This window comes from Lampris incognitus, chromosome 17, assembly GCF_029633865.1.
Source record: "Lampris incognitus isolate fLamInc1 chromosome 17, fLamInc1.hap2, whole genome shotgun sequence".
Taxonomy (NCBI): Eukaryota; Metazoa; Chordata; class Actinopteri; order Lampriformes; family Lampridae; genus Lampris; species Lampris incognitus.
The window spans coordinates 31,698,630-31,717,996 of record NC_079227.1 but is presented as its reverse complement, the minus strand read 5'-3'; the positions used below and the strand labels follow the sequence as shown (position 1 = coordinate 31,717,996).

Genomic DNA, 19,367 nt, shown 5'->3' with positions numbered 1-19,367 from the left:
CAGATAATATAAACTTTCGCATAATGCACTCAGGAGTTGTATGACAGTTTGACAAATTGTTTGAAATGCACTAAATTTGGGGCGTCCGGGTGGCGTGCCGGTCTATTCCGCACCAACATGGAGATCGCCAGTTTGAATCCCCGTGTTACCTGCGGCGTGGTCGGACGTCCTTACAGACACAACTGGCTGTGTCTGCGGGTGGGAAGCCGGATGTGGGTATGTGTCCTGGTTGCTGCACTAGCTCCTCCTCTGGTCGGTCAGGGCGCCTGTACAGGAGGGAGGGGGCAACTGGGGGGAATAGCGTGATCCTCCCCCGTGCTACGTCCCCCTGGCGAAACTCCTCACTGTCAGGTGAAAAGAAGTGGCTGGCGACTCCACGTGTATGGGAGGAGGCATGTGGTAGTCTGCAGCCCTCCCCGGATCGGCGGGGTGGGGGTTGGAGCAGCGACCGGGATGGCTCGGAAGAGTGGGGTAATTGGCCAAGTACAATTGGGAGAAAAAGGGGGGGAACCCCCCCCTCCCAAAAAAAATGAAATGCACTAAATTTGTCCCGTGACTCACTGGAAAAGATGTGGTTTGTGAGGAGGTGGAGGGCACTGATGGCATGCATAGGTTTTGCTGATAATAAGATGTTGATCTGTTTATGGTGTTTTGAGTTGCACAGCAAAGTGTCACTTGGTCATGGTTGGCATGTTAGCAACCACGGTAGTCTAACATCCTAGTAAGTATTTAGTTTGATTTTCATCCATTTAGCATTACTAAACAAACTGATTTTTGTTTTTATTGTGCCGCTTTTGCCCTGGACTCAGTAGATCGATCAATGGATCAATATTTTGATGCTATTTCGGCCTGGTTTTGTTTGGCCTTGAGACATTCAAACTTCTTTTTCCTAATAGCATCACTATTGATGAGACATATTACCACCATAAACAACCATAAACAAGACAAGTTTATTAGATTACACATTAGTGATGTTCTCGTGATGTATCACATCTCTGCTCCTCAACCCCCCCCCCCCTTCAACTCTTCTCTGCCCAACACAAGGATGAATTGGCCTTTTCGAGCCCCAAGGGTTCCAAATCCAGTGCGCCGACCAATCAAGGAAGCAGCTTCAAAGGTGGACAGTCCGCGTCGGCACAGGTGGGAGGATCCAAATCCAACACCTCCGTATCTTCTCAAGGCAGTACCTCCAAATCGAATACGCCCGCATCTGCACTCAGTCTCAGCTCCCAGTCGACCACCCCGATGTCTCCTCAAGATGGTGCCTCTGAAATGATGACCTCCGTGTCCAGCCTCGGCGGGGGTGAGTCTGCCTCTGCCACGCCCACGTCTACCGCCACCTCAGATGCTGCCATGGAATCAGTGGACACTCCCTTCCGAGAGGAGAAACATTCAGAGGGTCTCAACAGGAACCTGGACCGGAGGGGCGGGAAGCCAGACAGCAGCAAGAACATCTCAGCAGTGCAAGAAGGGCAGCTGGGGCAGGACAGTCAGGACTCTGGCACTTCACCCTTCACAGGTAATGGCAGCACTGCAACTACAATGATATGGTGCTTAAGATTACTGCTTTATATTGTCTATCACAGCTACATATATTTTATGTTCTCTCTGAAAGGTAATCATCGTCATATTATAATAATTATAATAATATTTCTCTGTCCTCCAGTCTCACTAGATGGCACAGACAACCTGGAGAAATCTGAAGTTCAAGCCATCATAGAGTCCACACCTGAGCTGGACATGGACATCGGTGGTCACATTGGAACTAGGTAGGGACAGATCACTATATGTGATATCATCATTCAGGCATCACAAATAGTGAAAAAAGGGTCAAAATGTACAATTTAGCATTACAATCCAGCAAGAGGATGAATTTTGGCTTTGTCAGATGGAGAGGAGTTTGGGATGGCACATATTCTACTATTTCATTGGTTGAACGCCCAAGCAGTTTTCAAGTGCCCAAAGAAGAATTGACTTGTATAAACTGTGCTAACGTGTGCTTCTCTGTAAACCACAAGTATTTGACTAAAGAGCACAAAATCCCATCCTCCATATTATCCTCTCCCTCACATCTGTGTTTTTATCTTCTCTTACTCTTCCCTCGTCCAGCACGCCAACCAAAGGTGGCATAGAAAACCTGGCGTTTGACCGGAACACCGATTCTCTGTTCGAGGAGCTGTCCTCGGCTGGAAATGACCTCATAGGAGATGTGGATGACGGGGCCGACCTGCTGGGTGAGAATCCTGACTCTCGCAGAACTTGCTTGTTGTTAAAGCATTTCCAGCCAAGCTTGTTAAGCCTGTTTCTTCCCAACGACCTCTAAGGGGCTCTTTAGTTATCTGCATGCTGTCCTCTTTTTCTTCATTGTCTCTTCTCTGGCTGTCTGGCACTTTGGCTTTCTCGCCCTCGCAGATGAGTTTTCTGGTGTGTATCCTTGCTCCCTCTAGATACCTTCACCGTTCTCTCGCTTCACCCATATCCCTGATTCCTAAGTTCCTGTCCCTTCTACGTGTCCATCATGGAACACTTTAGGATAGAGTAGTAGGGTGCTGCTGTGCCGTGAAGTGTGGGATTATAGTAGAATAATGAATTCCAAATTTCAGTCCTCTGTAGCAGCTAAATCAATTTCGTAAACTTCTCTCTAATCGGCGTCATCCCTTTGCATGAACTGCAGACAACTTCCTAGGTAAGAAAGGAACATACGAGAAGTTTTATCATTCATAGGCACAATAAACACAGTATCTTCATTAGGTCTCCGGTTTTGGTGTCTTTCTTTTCTATCTAATGACATCTTGGGGTCTTTCTGTAGTTGGAATTTGTTCTTTTTTCTCTTTCTGATACCAGGTATGGGCCGTGAAGTGGAACATCTTATCCAGGAAAATGCCCAATTGCTAGAAACCAAGTAAGTTTTTCAGCAATGAACACAGTTTCATGACTTCCCAGCCCAGAGAAGTGGGCCTGGTGGGTTATCACATGTTGGGAACAGCCTAAGCATTAAATCAGATTTAACACTTGTTTAACACAAACCCTCAATAGTACTACAAAGAAAAGTTATTGAAGCGTTACGTAATAAACACTGTTTTACTTTGCTTAAGGCGAGGCCATATGACCCTTGAGAGTCACGGGTAAACATGCGGGTATTGACAACGGTGTTCACTAGATGCTGTGATACAATGCAGCCACTCACTCTATGATAACCACAATGTGGTTCTGTCTGTAAAAAATAGTCCTCTGTTTGCAATATTGACTAAACAGGAAAATATTGGCTTGACAAAATTCCACAAATGGCACAATACTGCCACCCTCTGTTCATTATCGGTACAATCAATGAATTTCTGGCGTGTGCGTGTGTGTGGTCAGAAATGCTCTGAACGTGGTCAAAAATGACCTGATAGCCCAGATGGATGAGATGATGTGTGAGAAAGAGGTTCTGCAGGGTGAGCTGAACGCCGTCACTCAGGCCAAAACCAAGCTTGAGGAGAAGAACAAGGAACTGGAAGAGGAGCTCAAGAAGTGAGTCCCTTTTCTTTAGCTCTGTATTTTATTACAGGAAACACACAACACCTTTTGTCCACCTGTTTTTGGTTTTTTTTGTGTGTTTTTTTCACACATCAGTAACTGGAGCATGTGTAGTTGTGGATGCCAAAGACTCATTATCTGTGTGCTTTCAAACAGGCTGCGGGCAGAGGTGGACGAAACGAAACAGAAGACCAAGATTGAGAACGAGGACGACGTAAGTGTGTGTGTGTGCGTGTGTGCGTGCGCAATACTCGTGCACACAGGTTTCTGTGCATGCATGATGACGTTGGTATCTCTCTCACAGCAGAGTGACGTGCCGACGGCCCAGAGGAAGCGTTTCACGAGGGTGGAGATGGCCAGAGTGCTGATGGAGAGGAACCAGTACAAGGAGAGGCTGATGGAGCTGCAGGAGGCCGTGCGATGGACGGAGATGATTCGGTGAGAACGGAAGTGGAGAGAAAAGAGATTCGTGTTCTCCTTTTTGATGCAACTCCGTGAGTGTTAGTCCCTTTTTCGTAAGTCACACGGCACCACCCGGGGGAGGTGCACGTGGAGCTGCTGACTGCAGAACTACAGGACGTTACTATGAATTGCTGAATAATGGTTGCATAAGAGTTATCCAACACTTACTTAAAAAGAGAGAATTGAAAACATTGAATATTCAACAATTGGGGCATCCGGGTGGCGTGGCGAGCTATTCCATTGTGTACCAACACAGGGCTCGCTGGTTCAAATCCCCGTGTTACCTCCGGCTTGGTCGGGTGTCCCCTATAGACACCGTTGGCCATGTCTGTGGATGGGAAGCCGGATGTGTGGGTATGTGTCCTGGTTGTTGCACTAGCGCCTCCTCTGGTCGGTCGGGGCGCCTGTTAAGGGGGTGGGGAGGGAGAACTGGGGGGAATAGCATGATCCTCCCACACGCTACATCCCCCTGGTGAAACTGCTCACTGTCGGGTGAAAAGAAGCGGCTGGCGACTCCACATGTATCGGAGGAGGCATGTGGTAGTCTGCAGCCCTCCCCGGATCGGCAGAGGGGGTGCAGCAGCGACCAGGACGGCTCGGAAGAGTGGGGCAATTGGCCAGATACAACTGGGGAGAAAAAGGAAGGGAAAAAATCCCCCCCCCCCAAAAAAAACAAATTTTTATTCAACAATTGACTCAGATTGATGATCCGATTTTGTTGTCGTTGCATAAACAGGGATTTTATGAGGATATTATTGTTTTATCTTTATTATCCATTTTATTTATTTTATGAGGTTTTTTATGTATTTGTTTGTTTGTTTATTCATGTATGTATGTAGGGAAGCAAGGTAAATGACGTTGCTCCTAACTAAAAATCACACAACCTGAAAACACAAAGCTACCCTCAGAAAGATGTCTAAGACCAGGACTGAAATGGGTACGGAGTTACAACTTCAAACAAGACGAAAAGGCCTTCAGCACCTTCAAGTCTCAGCACAGACACCTCACCACAGTGATAGTATTGGGAGAGTGCATACCTACAAGTCGACATGCTCGGCTGTGTCGAAACACATGGTGTGTCGAACATGTGTCGACACATTCGGACGGGCTGCGATAACACAATCCATCAATCATTCACCGCCATTAAAGGATAGCTCCAGTTTGTTTTTTAACCCATACCTCATTAAAATGTTGTGTGGCGCCGTTTCAAGTCAAACAAACAAAAACGTGACTGACTGCTTCAGTATTGCTGAATCCTCTCGCTGGGCCCAACACAACCCAGCCAGGTAGTGATCTAAGCCCCCAAAACTGTGATGTAGCTCCTTTTTTTCCCCACAAGGATCATTAAAGTAGATTTAGTTGAATCCTATGTGTAAGTTATATGTCCATATTTCCCTTAATTCATTGCTGAATTTTTACTCGTAGGGCATCGAAGGAGAACCCGGCTCTCTCGGAGAAGAAGAAGTCCAGTGTCTGGCAGTTGTAAGCTCCAGTTCTCTTCTTACGTGACTTCTGCTGTACGATCAGTGTTGTCGTCGTGGTGTGATTCGTAATTTGTTTTAATTTTGCTTTTATTTTATGTTATTTCAAGTCGTGTTTTTCTCCAGGATGTAGGTAAATCTTGAGAATGTTAATGGTGTTTACCTGAGCTGGCTTTCAGTCTCATCTTGAGAGTAAACTCATGAAACAGTGGCGAGACAGCCAGGGAACGGCAACTTAGACCTCATACCTGAGCGACTCTGCTCTGATTTGTCCAGCGTCCCCGTTTAAAAGTTAGTGCAGGTTGTAATGCCAGGTACAGCGAGACCTCCCAGAGGGACACCTGCTTTAACACTAGAACGACCAAGGCCGCCATTTTGATGGTTTTGGATTTTCAAAGTTTAATAACTTGGCGGGGAAAAAAAGATACAGACCTGCTGCTCCCTGAATGCTCCTAAAATTGCCAATATTTGCATTAACATGAGTTTTAGATCAATTGTACACAAAAAAAAGTTACAAGATCGACCTAAAACGACCATTGGCAGTCATTTTGACCGCCCATAGTCGTTTTAGGTCGGAGTGAAATCCCGGTCGTTCCGGTGTTAACAACCCACCAGACGAATGTATTTAAATCAAATTTATCCAAAGTTGAAGCCTTTTGTGTTTTCCCGCCGGTGGTTTGACAGCATTAGCAGCAGAAGACTGAATTGCCATGCCCAAATTTAGCCTCCCCCTCGTCGAGTTTCACTGGGAACGACTTTGGTTTGACGCTGGTTGGAGAATGCCGATGTGGGGGGGGGCTTGTGTGTGGGGGGTGGGAGGCTTTTCGGCAGAGTTTGGTTGCAGGGGGATGCATGAGAGGGGAGCTATATCTGATAAACCAATGTCCTCTCCTTGCCTTGTTTCTCTGTGGCCCTCTTTATCCTGCCTTATGTTGTGATGTGTGTGCAGAAGGTGTGTTGTTGGCAGGGTTGGTGTGACAAGGGGGGAGGGATGGGAGGAGGAATTTTTTCTTCCCCGTAGTGATTAGGAATCTGGTAGCTCTTTTGAGAAATGACTTGCCCCACTGAAATACAAAAATAGGTGCTGTGTAGTATTTCAAACAGCCAGGTGATGAAATGTGTTTGGTACTGTATGAGATTAAGCATGAAATGGACCTTGTGACCTTGCTGTAAAGCTTGGGGGGGGGGGTATGGGTGGGTGTAGAGGCCCGCTATGCTGTATGTTGCCGACTAACAGCCTATTCAGTGTACTATATTAACTCTGCACTCCCTGCTCTCCACCTCTCTGAGTGGGTGGAGACCTGCTCTGACGTCCTGACCATCATCCATTAGCAGAGTGCAGCGCGCACTCGGGTTAGGGTTCGACACCTTGGGTCAAGCACGGTGTGTCGGCAAGGGAGGAAACCTGTCCCCACGACCTTTTTTTTTTTTTTTTTTGGACCCCCTTGAATGTCAAACCCCCACCACCTCTGCTTCTGCCGCCAGCTATTGCTTTTGTCCACTCCTCTATACGTGTGTCCCTGTGCTCTTTCTTTCCTGTCCCTGCCGGGCCCCCGTCCTTACACCTCCAGTTTCAGCCGTCTGTTCAGCTCATCGGGCGGAGCTGCCAAGAAGCCGGCGGCAGCGGCAACGGAGGCCCCAGTGAATGTGAAGTACAACGCCCCCACCTCCCAGGTCCAGCCTTCAGTGAAGAAGAGGAGCAGCGCTCTGCAGCAGTTGCCCAGCGATAAGAGCAAAGCTTTTGACTTCCTTAATGAGGAGTGAGTTGTGCAGCTTGGAGATACACACACACACACACACACACACACACACACACACACACACACACACACACACACACATACACACTCTGTCGGTCAGTCAGATGGTTAAACACACATGCTGTTACCCCTGAGAGCTTCTCTGGGGCAGTAGTTATATGCTCATTAGCATAGCATTAGCAAGATCACTTTTCAGAATGGAATGGTCTGTTTTTTTTCTGTTTTCCTACTTATATTTACTATCTAACAGAACAGACTTGCAATGATGGACAGAGGATTTTACAATATCTAATCAAAATTTCCACCTCTTTGTCTATATATTATACCAATTTTCACAATCAGATTTCCATTGTAATACAGTTAATACCCAGTTTATGTTCCTTTCAGTTTTCCCTCGGTTCAGCATCGTTGGTGGCGTTACAGCATATTTGTGGTGAACAAAAGCTCACTGCTTCAACACATCCCTCAGTGAAATGTTAAGGATGCTGTGTGCAGAAGCAGCTTATTCCCATTACTGTTAGAAATATTAGGGCGTCCGGGTAGTGCAACATGTTCCAAAGAAGCTGGGATAGGGGCAACCAAAGACTGGGAAAGTTGAGGAATGCTCAAAAAACACCTGTTTGGATCATTCCACAGGTGAACAGGTTAACTGGAAACAGGTGAGTGTCATGATTGGGTATAAAAGGAGCATCCCCGAAAGGCTCAGTCGTTCACAAGCAAGGATGGGGCGAGGTTCATCACTTTGTGAACAACTGCGTGAGCAAATAGTCCAACAGTTTAAGAACAACGTTTCTCAACGTACAATTGCAAGGAATTTAGGGATTTCATCATCTCCAGTCCATAATATCATCAAAACATTCAGAGAATCCAGAGAAATCGCTACACGTAAGCGGCAAGGCTGAAAACCAACACTGAATGCCCATGACCTTCGACCCCTCAGGCGGCCCTGCATTAAAAACCGACATCATTGTGTAAAGGATATTACCACGTGGGCTCAGGAACACTTGGGAAAACCATCGTCAGTTAACACAGCTCGTCGCTACATCTACAAGTGCAAGTTAAAACTCTACCATGCAAGGCGAAAGCCAGATATCAACACCACCCAGAAACACCGCCGGCTTCTCTGGCCCGAGCTCATCTGAGATGGACTGACGCAAAGTGGAAAAGTGTGCTGTGGTCTGACGAGTCCACATTTCAAATTGTTTTTGGAAATCATGGACGTCATGTCCTCCGGGCTAAAGAGTAAAAAGGACCATCCAGATTGTTATCAGCGCAGAGTCCAAAAGCCAGCATCCGTGATGGCATGGGGGTGTGTTAGTGCCCATGCCATGGGTAGCTTGCACATCTGTGAAGGCACCATTAATGCTGAAAGGTACATACAGGTTTTGGAGCAACATATGCTGCCATCCAAGCGACGTCTTTTTCAGGGACGTCCCTGCTTATTTCAGCAAGACAATGCCAAGCCACATTCTGCACGTGTTACAACAGCATGGCTTCATAGTAAAAGAGTGCGGGTACTGGACTGGCCTGCCTGCCTGCAGTCCAGACCTGTCTCCCATTGAAAATGTGTGGCGCATTATGAAGCGCAAAATACGAGAACGGAGACCCCGGACTGTTGAGCAACTGAAGTCGTACATCAAGCAAGAATGGGAAAGAATTCCACCCACAAAGCTTCAACAATTAGTGTCTTCAGTTCCCAAACGCTTATTGAGTGTTGTTAAAAGGAAAGGTGATGTAACACAGTGGTGAACATGCCCCTGTCCCAGCTGTTTTGAAACGTGATGCAGGCATCAAATTCAAAATGAGTGAATATTTGCAAAAAAACAAAGTTTATCAGTTTGAACATTAAATATCTTGTCTTTGTAGTGTATTCAGTTGAATATTGGTCAAAAAGGATTTGCAAATCATTGTATTCTGTTTTTATTTACGTTTTACACAACGTCCCAACTTCATTGGAATTGGGGTTTGTACAATAGGAGAGAAAAGGGGGGGGGGATATTGAGTCACTAATCCTTCGAAGGTGGTAAGTGGGATGTATTGCTGTTTGGGGTGGGTCCTGTGGCTGCAGACAGTGTGCTACACACATCCTGTCAACAACCGTGAATCACACCTGAGGCGTCAGTCGTGCATTGTTTTCATGCAACGGGAATTTGGAATAAATTCAAACACAATTTTCCTGGTACTGCCTGTTTTGCGACTTATTTGTGTGGAGGAACTGACAACCAAGACTAATCCACTCACGGGCTAACAACCTGTTGTCTCTTCCTTCAGGGCGGTGGCCGATAACCCGGTGTCCAGGCGAGAGCAGAAGAGGGCGCAGTACCAGCAGGTCAAAGCTCATGTCCAGAAGGAGGATGGCAGGGTGCAGGCTTACGGTTGGAGCTTGCCCAAAAAGCACAAAGTATGGAGACAGAGGCATCACAAGCCTTCTGAGAGCACCTAAGTGTATACTAGCGTAGCTACCTAGCATGTTGAACTCATCGAATATGACACTGTATTTGTGACAAATATCCATAATTACTTCAGCGTTGTTGGATATAGTATGCTAGTGCTAGGTTCTACAACCAGCTCACTTTTTTTGTAATGATTTCATAGGTAACCAACGGTGGTCAGGCAGAGAACAAGGTGAAGAATCTACCTGTACCTGTCTTCCTCAGACCAGTGGATGAGAAAGATGCTTCTATGAAGGTACCAGCACTGCTTAATCCAGACAAACAAAGGTATTTCACACTTATAGTTGCATATTTTTGTATGAATGTTCATTAATGTTGTGTGTGCATGTTTGTACTTCAGCTTTGGTGTGCAGCAGGCGTGAACCTGTCCGGGGGTAAGACCCGAGATGGAGGGTCCATTGTAGGGGCTAGCGTCTTCTACAGTGATGTTCCTGGATCAGAGAGCCTTGAAAAGTTGAAAGGATCTCAGACCAGCCTAGACAAACTGGATCAGGAACTTAAGGTGCACAAAAACACACGCCAGTGCACTCTGCAGTTATACTTGTCATTTCTATTCAGATTCTCATCATTGAATCATGCCAAGACACACTGACAGGTCTGGAAGCTCTACCCTAGCTATGTACCAACTGATCATTTTGGTTACATAGAATTTAATTTAATAATAATTTAAAAAAAGGTGGCGCAGTGGTTACCTCACAGCAAGAAGATCCTGGGTTCGAATTCCAGGGTTGTCCAACCTTGGGGGTCGTCCCAGGTCGTCCTCTGTGTGGAGTTTGCATGTTCTCACCGTGTCTGCGTGGGAGAACATCTGGGAGCTCCGGTTTCCTCTCACAGTCCAAAGACATGTAGGTCAGGTGACTCAGCCATACTAAATTGTCCCTAGGTATGAAAATGTGTGTGTGTGTGGGCCCTGTGATGGACTGGCGGCCTGTCAAGGGTGTCTCCCCACCTGACGCCCAATGACTGCTGGGATAGTCTCCAGCATCCTGCAACCAAATTTGGATAAGCAGCATGGATGGATGGATAGATGGATAGATGGATGAATTTAATGAAAATGGTATATAAGTATGGAGGCTTGCATTGTGATCAGAATTCTACATAGTCCTGGTGGAGTTTGGTCATACAGTATGTTCATTTCGAAACGATCGAAAAGAAGAGAGCGGAAAAACTAAGACACAGAAGAGATCTAACAACCAGTCATGGCCAAAGTGTGTAACTACAGTCCTGTGGTTTGTTAGTTAAGAATCCAGAATTCTTAAAAAATGAAACATACACTCCCAGCTAAACACACATTTTACAAAAATTTCAACTCGGCATGCTGACGAACACTTTATTTCCCCCCCGTCCTGTATACTGGAGCGCAGGAGCAGCAGCAGGAGTTACAGCACCAGGATGAGTTGTCATCCCTGGTGTGGATCTGCACCAGTACTCAATCGACCACGAAGGCGGTGGTAATCGATGCCAACCAGCCTGGAAACATCCTGGAGAGCTTCTTTGTTTGCAACTCCCATGTGCTGTGCATCGCCACCGTACCAGGTTAGTGGATGACGTTATGTCCGTTTGTTGCCCTCGTGTTCACGTAAGCGGATGGCAGAAAATATTCCGGCGAGAGCGATGTAATATCAGCTAACTTTCCTGTTCTTCTTTGTTTTTAATCTCTACATTCAGGTGCAAGAGAGACCGATTACCCAGCAGGCGAGGAGGTGACTCAGACTTCTGGTGTTGGACCAGCAGGAGATGGTAGCGCCTCAGCAAGCAATTCGGCCAATAGCAGCTCAGCAGGGGGCGATAATGTGCTTGGAGGCATCACAGTGGTTGGCTGTGCTGCTGACGGCACGGCAGCTGTTGCACAGAGGGCGGAAAGTCTGTCAGAGTCAGAAATAGGTAGGATGTGTCTGCCTCATAAGCGACCCCCATGAAGTATTTGTTATGTCTGTCTTTGCAAAACATCGCAAGAGCTTTTGGCAACTCCACCATCTGCAATGACTGCTTGCCTTTCTGGTAGTAAAAAATGAAGGGTTCATCTTTCATATTCTCCCTTTGTTTCTTTTTTCTGTCCTTTTTGTTATCTTGATTCATTTTCCCCCAACTCGACAAACATTACACCTGGCATCACAGGAAGTGTCGCGTGGTTCAAATACTGCTCAAGGTTCACCCCCAAATTGAAAACGCTTGTCATCAACTTCTCACCCACACTACCATTCTGTCTCCATACGACACTGAAGGAGCTATCTGGAAAAAAATGCCAGAACACCTTGCTTCCAAACAATTGCAGTGAATGATGGCCAGTCTGTTAGAGTATCAACAAATTACCATGAAAGTGCTCCGAACAGCTTTTGCGGCACAATCCAAGTCTTCTGAAGCCATGTGATAGATCCGTGAGCGGAAACAACTGAAATTTAAATCATTATTTACTGCAAATCTTCCCTTCCTCCCTCGCTTTCATACCAAACAAACATTTTCAGTTTAGGGTTGAACTATCCCTTCAGGAGTCTTAGTGATTTATGTAACCTGCTTGATGCACCAGACTATCGGGGTTTCCAGAAGCTTAGAATTATGCCCCGCTGATGATGACATCAACACAAAAGTCGACAGACCCCTTTCAGTTGCTAATTAACCTAAAACAGGCCAAAATTACCAATGTGTACACTCCAAATAAGTCACCTTAGCCTGATGTCTCCTATAGAGTCCAGGCCAACAGAGGAAGCAACTGAAGCAACAGAGGCCAATGAAGGTCCTGGTGACCAGAGAGAAGGCTTGAGGGGTATCTACACAGAGCATGTCTTCACTGACCCGCTGGGGGCCCAGCAGACAGGAGAGACACCATCCAACTACACACAAAGGTACAGATATGGGTGCCCGGGTGGCGCGGCACTCTAATCTGTTGTCTACCAACACGGGGATCCCCAGTTTGAATCCCCGTCTTACGTCTGGCTTGGTCAGGCGTCCCTACAGACACAATTTGCCACGTCTGCGGGTGGGAAGCCGGATGTGGGTATGTGTCCTGGTCGCTGCACTAGCGCCTCCTCTGGTCAGTCGGGGCACCTGTTCGAGGGGAGGGGGAATTGACGGGGAATAGCGTGATCCTCCCACGAGCCCCCTGGCGAAACTCCTCACTGTCAGGTTAAATAAGTAGCGGCTGGTGACTCCACATGTATCAGAGGAGGCATGTGGTAGTCTGCAGCCCCCCCGGGATCGGCAGAGGGGGTGGAGCAGCGACCGGGTGTCGCTCGGAGAGTGGGGTGATTGGCCAAGTACAATTGGGGAGAAAAAGTGTTGGGGGGGGGGGTACAGACGCAGCTAAAACACTCAGTTGAAAATATACACACACAGCACAGTTTGGCTATTAGTTGTCTTTTAATTGTCAGGGAGTGTGACCTGGTAAAGGATGGTGTGAGTTCCAACCCCAGTCAAGAGGAGCAGGACCTGATGAGGGAGGAGGCCCAGAAAATGAGCAGCGTCCTTCCCACCATGTGGCTGGGAGCACAGAATGGCTGGTAAAAGCCTAATGTGTCTTTTTGTTGTAGTTGTTTTGTTTTGTGTATTTCTTGTTCTCAGTCTACTATTATACATTACCAGTAGATGCTGGTAAGTCCTACCTCTGTCTCACCTGGCCTTGTTGGTCTGATTCCCAGTTTGTATGTCCACTCCTCGGTGGCCCAGTGGAAGAAGTGTCTTCATTCTATAAAGCTGAAGGACTCTGTCCTCGGCATAGTGTAAGTACATTCACCGAAATGTGCCAACACATGACATCTTGGGAGTTTCTGTCTGCCCCCTTTTGTCATGTAGCGCCCCTCCAGACAGGATGAGATTCCTCTGTTTGTCCAGGCATTCAGCACCCAGCTTTTAATTAGAAACCTTGACTGTTTCTCTCCCACAGGCATGTGAAAGGACGTGTATTGGTGGGTCTTTCTGACGGCACTCTAGCAATATTCCACAGAGGAGTAGGTGAGGTGACCTGTGTGCTTTGTGCCTTTTTTGTTGGTGTTTTTGTTTGATGTTTTCCATGTTTACATATGAAGTCGGTGTATATTTTACTCAGTAGCATCAGCAGTAATGCGGATGTTGTACCGGACCGTTGTGGTGAAGAGGGAGTTGAGCCGGAAGGCAAAGCTCTCAATTTACCAGTCAATCTTCGTTCCAGCCCTCATCTATGGTCATGAGCTTTTGGGTAGTGACCGAAAGGGTGAGATCATGGATACAAGCGGCTGAAATGAGTGTCTTTCGTAGGGTGTCTGGGCCTCAGCCTTAGAGATAGGGTGAGGAGCTCGGACATCCGGAGGGAGCTCGGAGTAGAGTCGCTGCTCCTTCGCGTTGAAAGGAGCCAGTTGAGGTGGTTCGGGCATCTGATTAGGATGCCTCTGGAGGTTTACTGGGCACGGCCAACTGGGAGGAGACCCCGGGGCAGACCCAGAACTCGCTGGAGGGACTACATGTCCAATCTGGCCTGGGAACGCCTTGGGATCCCCCGGCAGGAGCTGGAGGGTGTTGCTGGGGAGAGGGACGCCTGGAGTGCCCTACTTAGCTGGCTGCCACCACGACCCGACCCCGGAGAAGCGGCTGATGATGAGTGAATGAATGTATCAACTATTTGTTCTGTGTCCTTTTCCTTCAGATGGACAATGGGATCTGACCAACTACCACCTGATTGACCTCGGGAGACCCCACCATTCCATCCGCTGCATGACGGTGGTGCATGACAAGGTGTGGTGCGGTTACAAGAACAAGATCTATGTGGTTCAGCCCAAAGCAATGAGAATAGAGGTAAACTCTGACCCCCTGCATTGTTTCCGGATCCACGTTCGCCTAATTACACCTACTTTACAGTTTCTGCTTTTGATTCGTAACCCACCCGTTTCATGACACCCTCCTTCCTTTTTTCTTTTTTTTTTTCCCTGTCCCTTACAGAAGTCCTTCGATGCCCACCCTCGTAAGGAGAGCCAGGTACGCCAGCTAGCTTGGGATGGAGATGGCATCTGGGTGTCCATCAGGCTGGACTCCACCCTCAGGCTTTTCCATGCCCACACCCACCAACACCTCCAGGATGTGGACATTGAGCCCTACGTCAGCAAGATGTTGGGTTAGTTCAGTAATTCAAAGCCGATTTCCAGTCCTGTGGCTTTTTCTCCTCTATGTCACCATTTATCTGTGAGGCATAAAAGAAACCCGTCTTAAGCACATCTACCGGTGAACGTGACTAAGGGATAATAATAATTTCATCGTTCCAACATTCTTGTTTTAGGGTGGAATATTTTCATGTTGTGTTTATTCCAGGTACGGGCAAGTTGGGCTTTTCGTTTGTGCGGATCACCGCTCTCATGGTGTCTTGTAACCGCCTCTGGATCGGCACCGGCAACGGAGTCATAATCTCCATCCCTCTTTCGGAAAGTGAGTACCGCACAGTAAGGTCACCGCACACTGTAAAAAGTTGAAAGACTTGCTCATTCTTTGTAGGGACAAGATTTATTGGTGGTACAGACCCCCGCCCACTGAATGAAATGGAATAGGGTGCTACTCCATCCATGGAGTGGAGTGGCACCCTATGCCATCGCCTACCAACACAAGGATGGCCGGTTCAAATCCCTGTGTTACCTCCGGCTTGGTCGGGCATCCCTACAGATACAACTGGCCGTGTCTGCGGGTGGGAAGCTGGATGTGGGTATGTGTCCTGGTCGCTGCTCTAGTGCCCCCTCTGGTCGGACAGGGCGCCTGTTCGGGGGAATGGGAACTGGAGGGAATAGTGTGACCCTCCCACACGCTACGTCCCCCTGGAGAAACTCCTCACTGTCAGGTGAAAAGAAGCAGCTGGCGACTCCACATGTATCGGAGGAGGCATGTGGTAGTCTGCAGCCCTCCCCGGATCGGCAGAGGGGGTTGGAGCGCGACCGGGATGGCTCGGAAAATAGAGTAAATGGCAAATACAATTGGGGAGAAAAAGGAGGGACAAATCCAAAAAAGAAAAAAAAAACCTTTGACTGCTGACAGTCGCTGTGTTCCTTTTTTTTTCTTCATTATTAATTTATGTTGTCATACTTTAACACTTAAAAATGCTTTACATTCTTACTTTTCTCAGGCTTATAATTTTTTTCCTGCTTATTCTCAGTTACTGCCTCCAAATACAACCGCCAAATGCAACTAATGACAACTTATAAAGGCCGTTAATCTACTTGCCTTACCACATTTAACAGTTTGCTCTCCAGCTGGAGCCTTGCACACCAACCTAGGTACCCTCGGTAACCCTAATCCATAAAAACTTTAGCGTTCGATTGCTGCATGCTTGATGACTCATATGTCTGCTTTTTGTGCATTTCCCTCTGAAGTCCGCTCTTTTCCTTATTTCGTAAAATTTGACGGGGAAAACCTGGTTTGAAGAACGTGTTTCGCATCGCTGCTCTGTCATGCCTCATTTTGAACACGCGCCAGGCTCCTCCTCCTCCATTCCAGCTCTCCTTCGCTTGTCACTAACATCCGGGTAACCGTTTTTTTCTGCAGCCAACAAAGTCACCACAGGGGCAGCGAAGACTCCAGGAAGCGCGTTGCGCGTCTACGGTGACGACAACAGCGACAAAATCACGGCCGGAACCTTCATCCCCTACTGCTCCATGGCGAACGCACAACTGTGCTTCCACGGGCACCGCGACGCGGTGAAGTTCTTCACAGCCGTTCCAGGTAACTGCAAATCTGTCGCCGTTGCCTCCACAGCAGTTGCGTTAGATGCTTGCTTGCAGGCCTACATTTCGGCTCTTCTTCACGGGTTGTTTACGTGACCTGTTGAGTGAAATTTGAAATGTTGTCGTCAGTCTCCGGTATTACCTCTTTTGCTGCAGTTATTTGTGTTGTAATTTTTCCAGTTATTTCAAAATCCCATATTATTCTGGATTTTATTCATTTGCCTGACCTCACTCTGCTGTGATGCACACCCTGCACTCGTGCTGTAGAATGGGTTTAATGACCTCATCCCCTCTACTGCCCCCCCGTTATTTAGGGTTGCAGTTACCCAGCGTTCTCGCTGGGATCAGTAAAGGTTTATGAAGTGAAGTGAGCGTATTCCAGGTCTTTCTGATGATTTGGTGTCATGCCTCTCGCTGCTCTGTACATACAGGTCACGCGGTCCAGCCTGCATCCAGCGGAGCTGAGGCGGCGGGAGACAAGGCGGCAGATGGGTCTCAGGAGGGCAGCAGGTCTTTGTTGGTGATGAGCGGAGGAGAGGGATATATTGACTTTCGGATGGGTGAGTTTTATGAGATCAAGTCTTGTCTCTCGCCCCCCCCCCCTTTTCGTCAATTGGCAGAGTCATTGAGGAGGACATACTATGTAGTCTTGATTTTTTTTTTTTAAATACAGTTGGGGCATCTGGGTAGCGTAGCGGTCTATTCCGTTGCCTACGAACACGGGGATCAGCGGTTCGAATCCCTGTGTTACTTCCGGATTGGTCGGGCATCCCTACAGAAACAATTGGTTGTGTCCTCGGGTAGGAAGCCAGATGTGGGTATATGTCCTGGTCGCTCCACTAGCGCCTCCTGTGGTCGGTCGGGGGCGCCTGTTCGGGGGGGGGAACTGGGGGGGATAGCGTGATCCTCCCACGTGCCACGCCCCCCTGGAGAAACTCCTCACTGTCAGGGGGAAAGAAGCGGCTGGCAACTCCACATGTATCAGAGGAGGCATGTGGTAGTCTGCAGCCCTCCCCGGATCAGCAGAGAGGGTGGAGTAGTAACCGGGACGGCTCGGAAGAGTGGGGTAATTGGCCAAGTTCAATTAGGAGAAAAAGAGGGGAAATAAAATATATATATATATATATATATATCAATACAGATGCAGGAAAAAAAGTTTTAATACATAGCAGTATGTATTCAAACTTTAAATATATATATAGATATAGATATATAGATGTATAATATATTTAAATAGTTGCGTTTTCTGCCCATGTGGTTTTCCTCGTCATCTTCTACAGGTGATGAGAGTGGGGAGGAGCTGGAGGAGCCCACTCTGAAGCTGGAGCCTCACCTGACCAAAGCGGAGCGCAGCCATCTCATCGTCTGGCAGGTCCAGGTTAACGGGGACTGAACTTTGACCTCTTTGACCGCCGTGTCAGACTTTGCCCGTTCTTTTGCCGGTGCCACGCGGACGGAATAAGGAGCGAGTCGCACGCAGACGGCATAAATCTCCCTAAGCACTTTTTTTTCCCCTGGAATACCCGCCGCAACCGTGAGGTTGAAACGGACACAACTGCTCTTAGATCAGAGGTTATGGTAAACTTCCAGGTTAGGAATGGAGGGTTTGTTGCTTTACCACAGGAGCAGTGAAAACGGATTGACGCAATGGTTTCCTTAGATCCGTTTTCTCCTTATGTGTTTTCTTGGAAAGAAATACTCTAATTTTTTTTTTTTTTTAATTTCATGGACTGGACCTTTTTCCAAGCCATTATTATGCCTATTGCTCTTGTTTTGCTATTATTTGAGCTAATACTATGATTGAGCTTAAAATTTATATTTTGGTTTGTTCCATTTTGCTAAATAATGCACCTAATTTTCAAACTGACACTTTCAGGTAACTTACCCTAGTCCAGTCACAGTGTGGCGCTGGTAGGCTCCTGCAAGGGAGGACGTAGGAGGCATCTCACAGATCGCTAATGAAGGGGAGGATTGGGCTTTAACCGCCAACCGAACAATCCTTACCTTCCTCCGTTTCCAGCAACGCCGTACGTACCAAGCGGTCGGGCGTGGAAGCGGGCGAGCTGCGTTTTGAAAAACATATTTAAGATTCAGTTTCATGACAGGATTTCTGGTTTGTTGGTTTTTCGTTTCGTTTGTTGTTGGTTTTTTTTTTTTTTTCAGAACTTGACTGTATGCGAGACGGTTATGGTTATATACACAGATTTGCCATTTTGCCTGTTGAAAAGATTGCCATTTTCATCCAAGGAAAGACTTCCTGTTATCGTCAGCCCATCCGTGAGAGCCATTATTTTACATCTTGACAGCGCGATAGAGAGAGAAAAAACAAAACAAAACAAAAACAGCCTCTGATCCAGTAGTGATGGAGGGTAATGGTGGCCTCATCATCCTTTAACTCTCATAGGTTAGCATACATAGTATAATATCATACATACATACATGCATACATACATATATATATATATATATACACACACACACACATATATATATATAATTATTATATTTTTATATTATATATATATATATATAATATAGTATAATATCATAGTATATCATAGGTTATGTTACAAGCGGTGATTTCATACAGCAAGTTTCCTCCCTTGAGGCGGGCACCAATCTGATTTGTGTTTCGGTTCAGTTAGAAACTCACTAAATGCATGTCGCTCCATATTATACGAGTTGTTTTTGTTTGTTTGTTTTTTTTTTACCTCAAGGAAGGACAGGCGGCACCGGACCCGGCCTAATCTCCCCGCCGCAGCTAGAGCGAGACACTACAAATCTCTCCGAGCGCCTTAGGAACCGACAGAGCGAAGCCGCGCGTTTCAAGTGTGGCGGAATATTTATTCTTTTGTGAGAGAATGTTACGCGTTTGTTACCAAAGGATAAAGAATTAAGGACTAATTACGGATGACGACATGCTGAACCTTATCTCCCCACCCCACCCCCCTCCCCCACAAAACACTGACCCCTGTGCAGCAGCATGTTGGACTCTGCCTCTTTGTAGATAGATAGGACACG

General features: G+C 47.1%; 1 protein-coding gene across 2 annotated transcripts in view; it reads left to right on the top strand.

The window, feature by feature from the left end:
- Positions 1 to 19,330, top strand: part of spag9b (sperm associated antigen 9b) — a 62,422-nt gene extending 43,092 nt beyond the window's left edge. Inside the window, exons 6-29 of one of the 2 annotated variants that reach the window (XM_056296899.1) lie at positions 1,045 to 1,519; positions 1,667 to 1,769; positions 2,110 to 2,234; positions 2,845 to 2,902; positions 3,361 to 3,513; positions 3,676 to 3,733; positions 3,824 to 3,957; positions 5,407 to 5,463; positions 7,034 to 7,222; positions 9,494 to 9,623; positions 9,818 to 9,910; positions 10,016 to 10,177; positions 11,040 to 11,211; positions 11,344 to 11,559; positions 12,362 to 12,518; positions 13,044 to 13,172; positions 13,311 to 13,391; positions 13,556 to 13,623; positions 14,291 to 14,439; positions 14,584 to 14,755; positions 14,950 to 15,063; positions 16,168 to 16,344; positions 16,778 to 16,906; positions 17,627 to 19,330. In XM_056296899.1, coding sequence (XP_056152874.1) covers positions 1,045 to 1,519; positions 1,667 to 1,769; positions 2,110 to 2,234; positions 2,845 to 2,902; positions 3,361 to 3,513; positions 3,676 to 3,733; positions 3,824 to 3,957; positions 5,407 to 5,463; positions 7,034 to 7,222; positions 9,494 to 9,623; positions 9,818 to 9,910; positions 10,016 to 10,177; positions 11,040 to 11,211; positions 11,344 to 11,559; positions 12,362 to 12,518; positions 13,044 to 13,172; positions 13,311 to 13,391; positions 13,556 to 13,623; positions 14,291 to 14,439; positions 14,584 to 14,755; positions 14,950 to 15,063; positions 16,168 to 16,344; positions 16,778 to 16,906; positions 17,627 to 17,739 — 3,414 coding nt within the window. In that variant the 3' untranslated portion in view covers positions 17,740 to 19,330. Of the gene's footprint in view, positions 1 to 1,044; positions 1,520 to 1,666; positions 1,770 to 2,109; positions 2,235 to 2,844; positions 2,903 to 3,360; positions 3,514 to 3,675; positions 3,958 to 5,406; positions 5,464 to 7,033; positions 7,223 to 9,493; positions 9,624 to 9,817; positions 9,911 to 10,015; positions 10,178 to 11,039; positions 11,212 to 11,343; positions 11,560 to 12,361; positions 12,519 to 13,043; positions 13,173 to 13,310; positions 13,392 to 13,555; positions 13,624 to 14,290; positions 14,440 to 14,583; positions 14,756 to 14,949; positions 15,064 to 16,167; positions 16,345 to 16,777; positions 16,907 to 17,626 lie in introns of both variants that reach the window. The other variant, XM_056296898.1, reaches the window with a different exon arrangement.
- Positions 19,331 to 19,367: the final 37 nt, after the last annotated feature.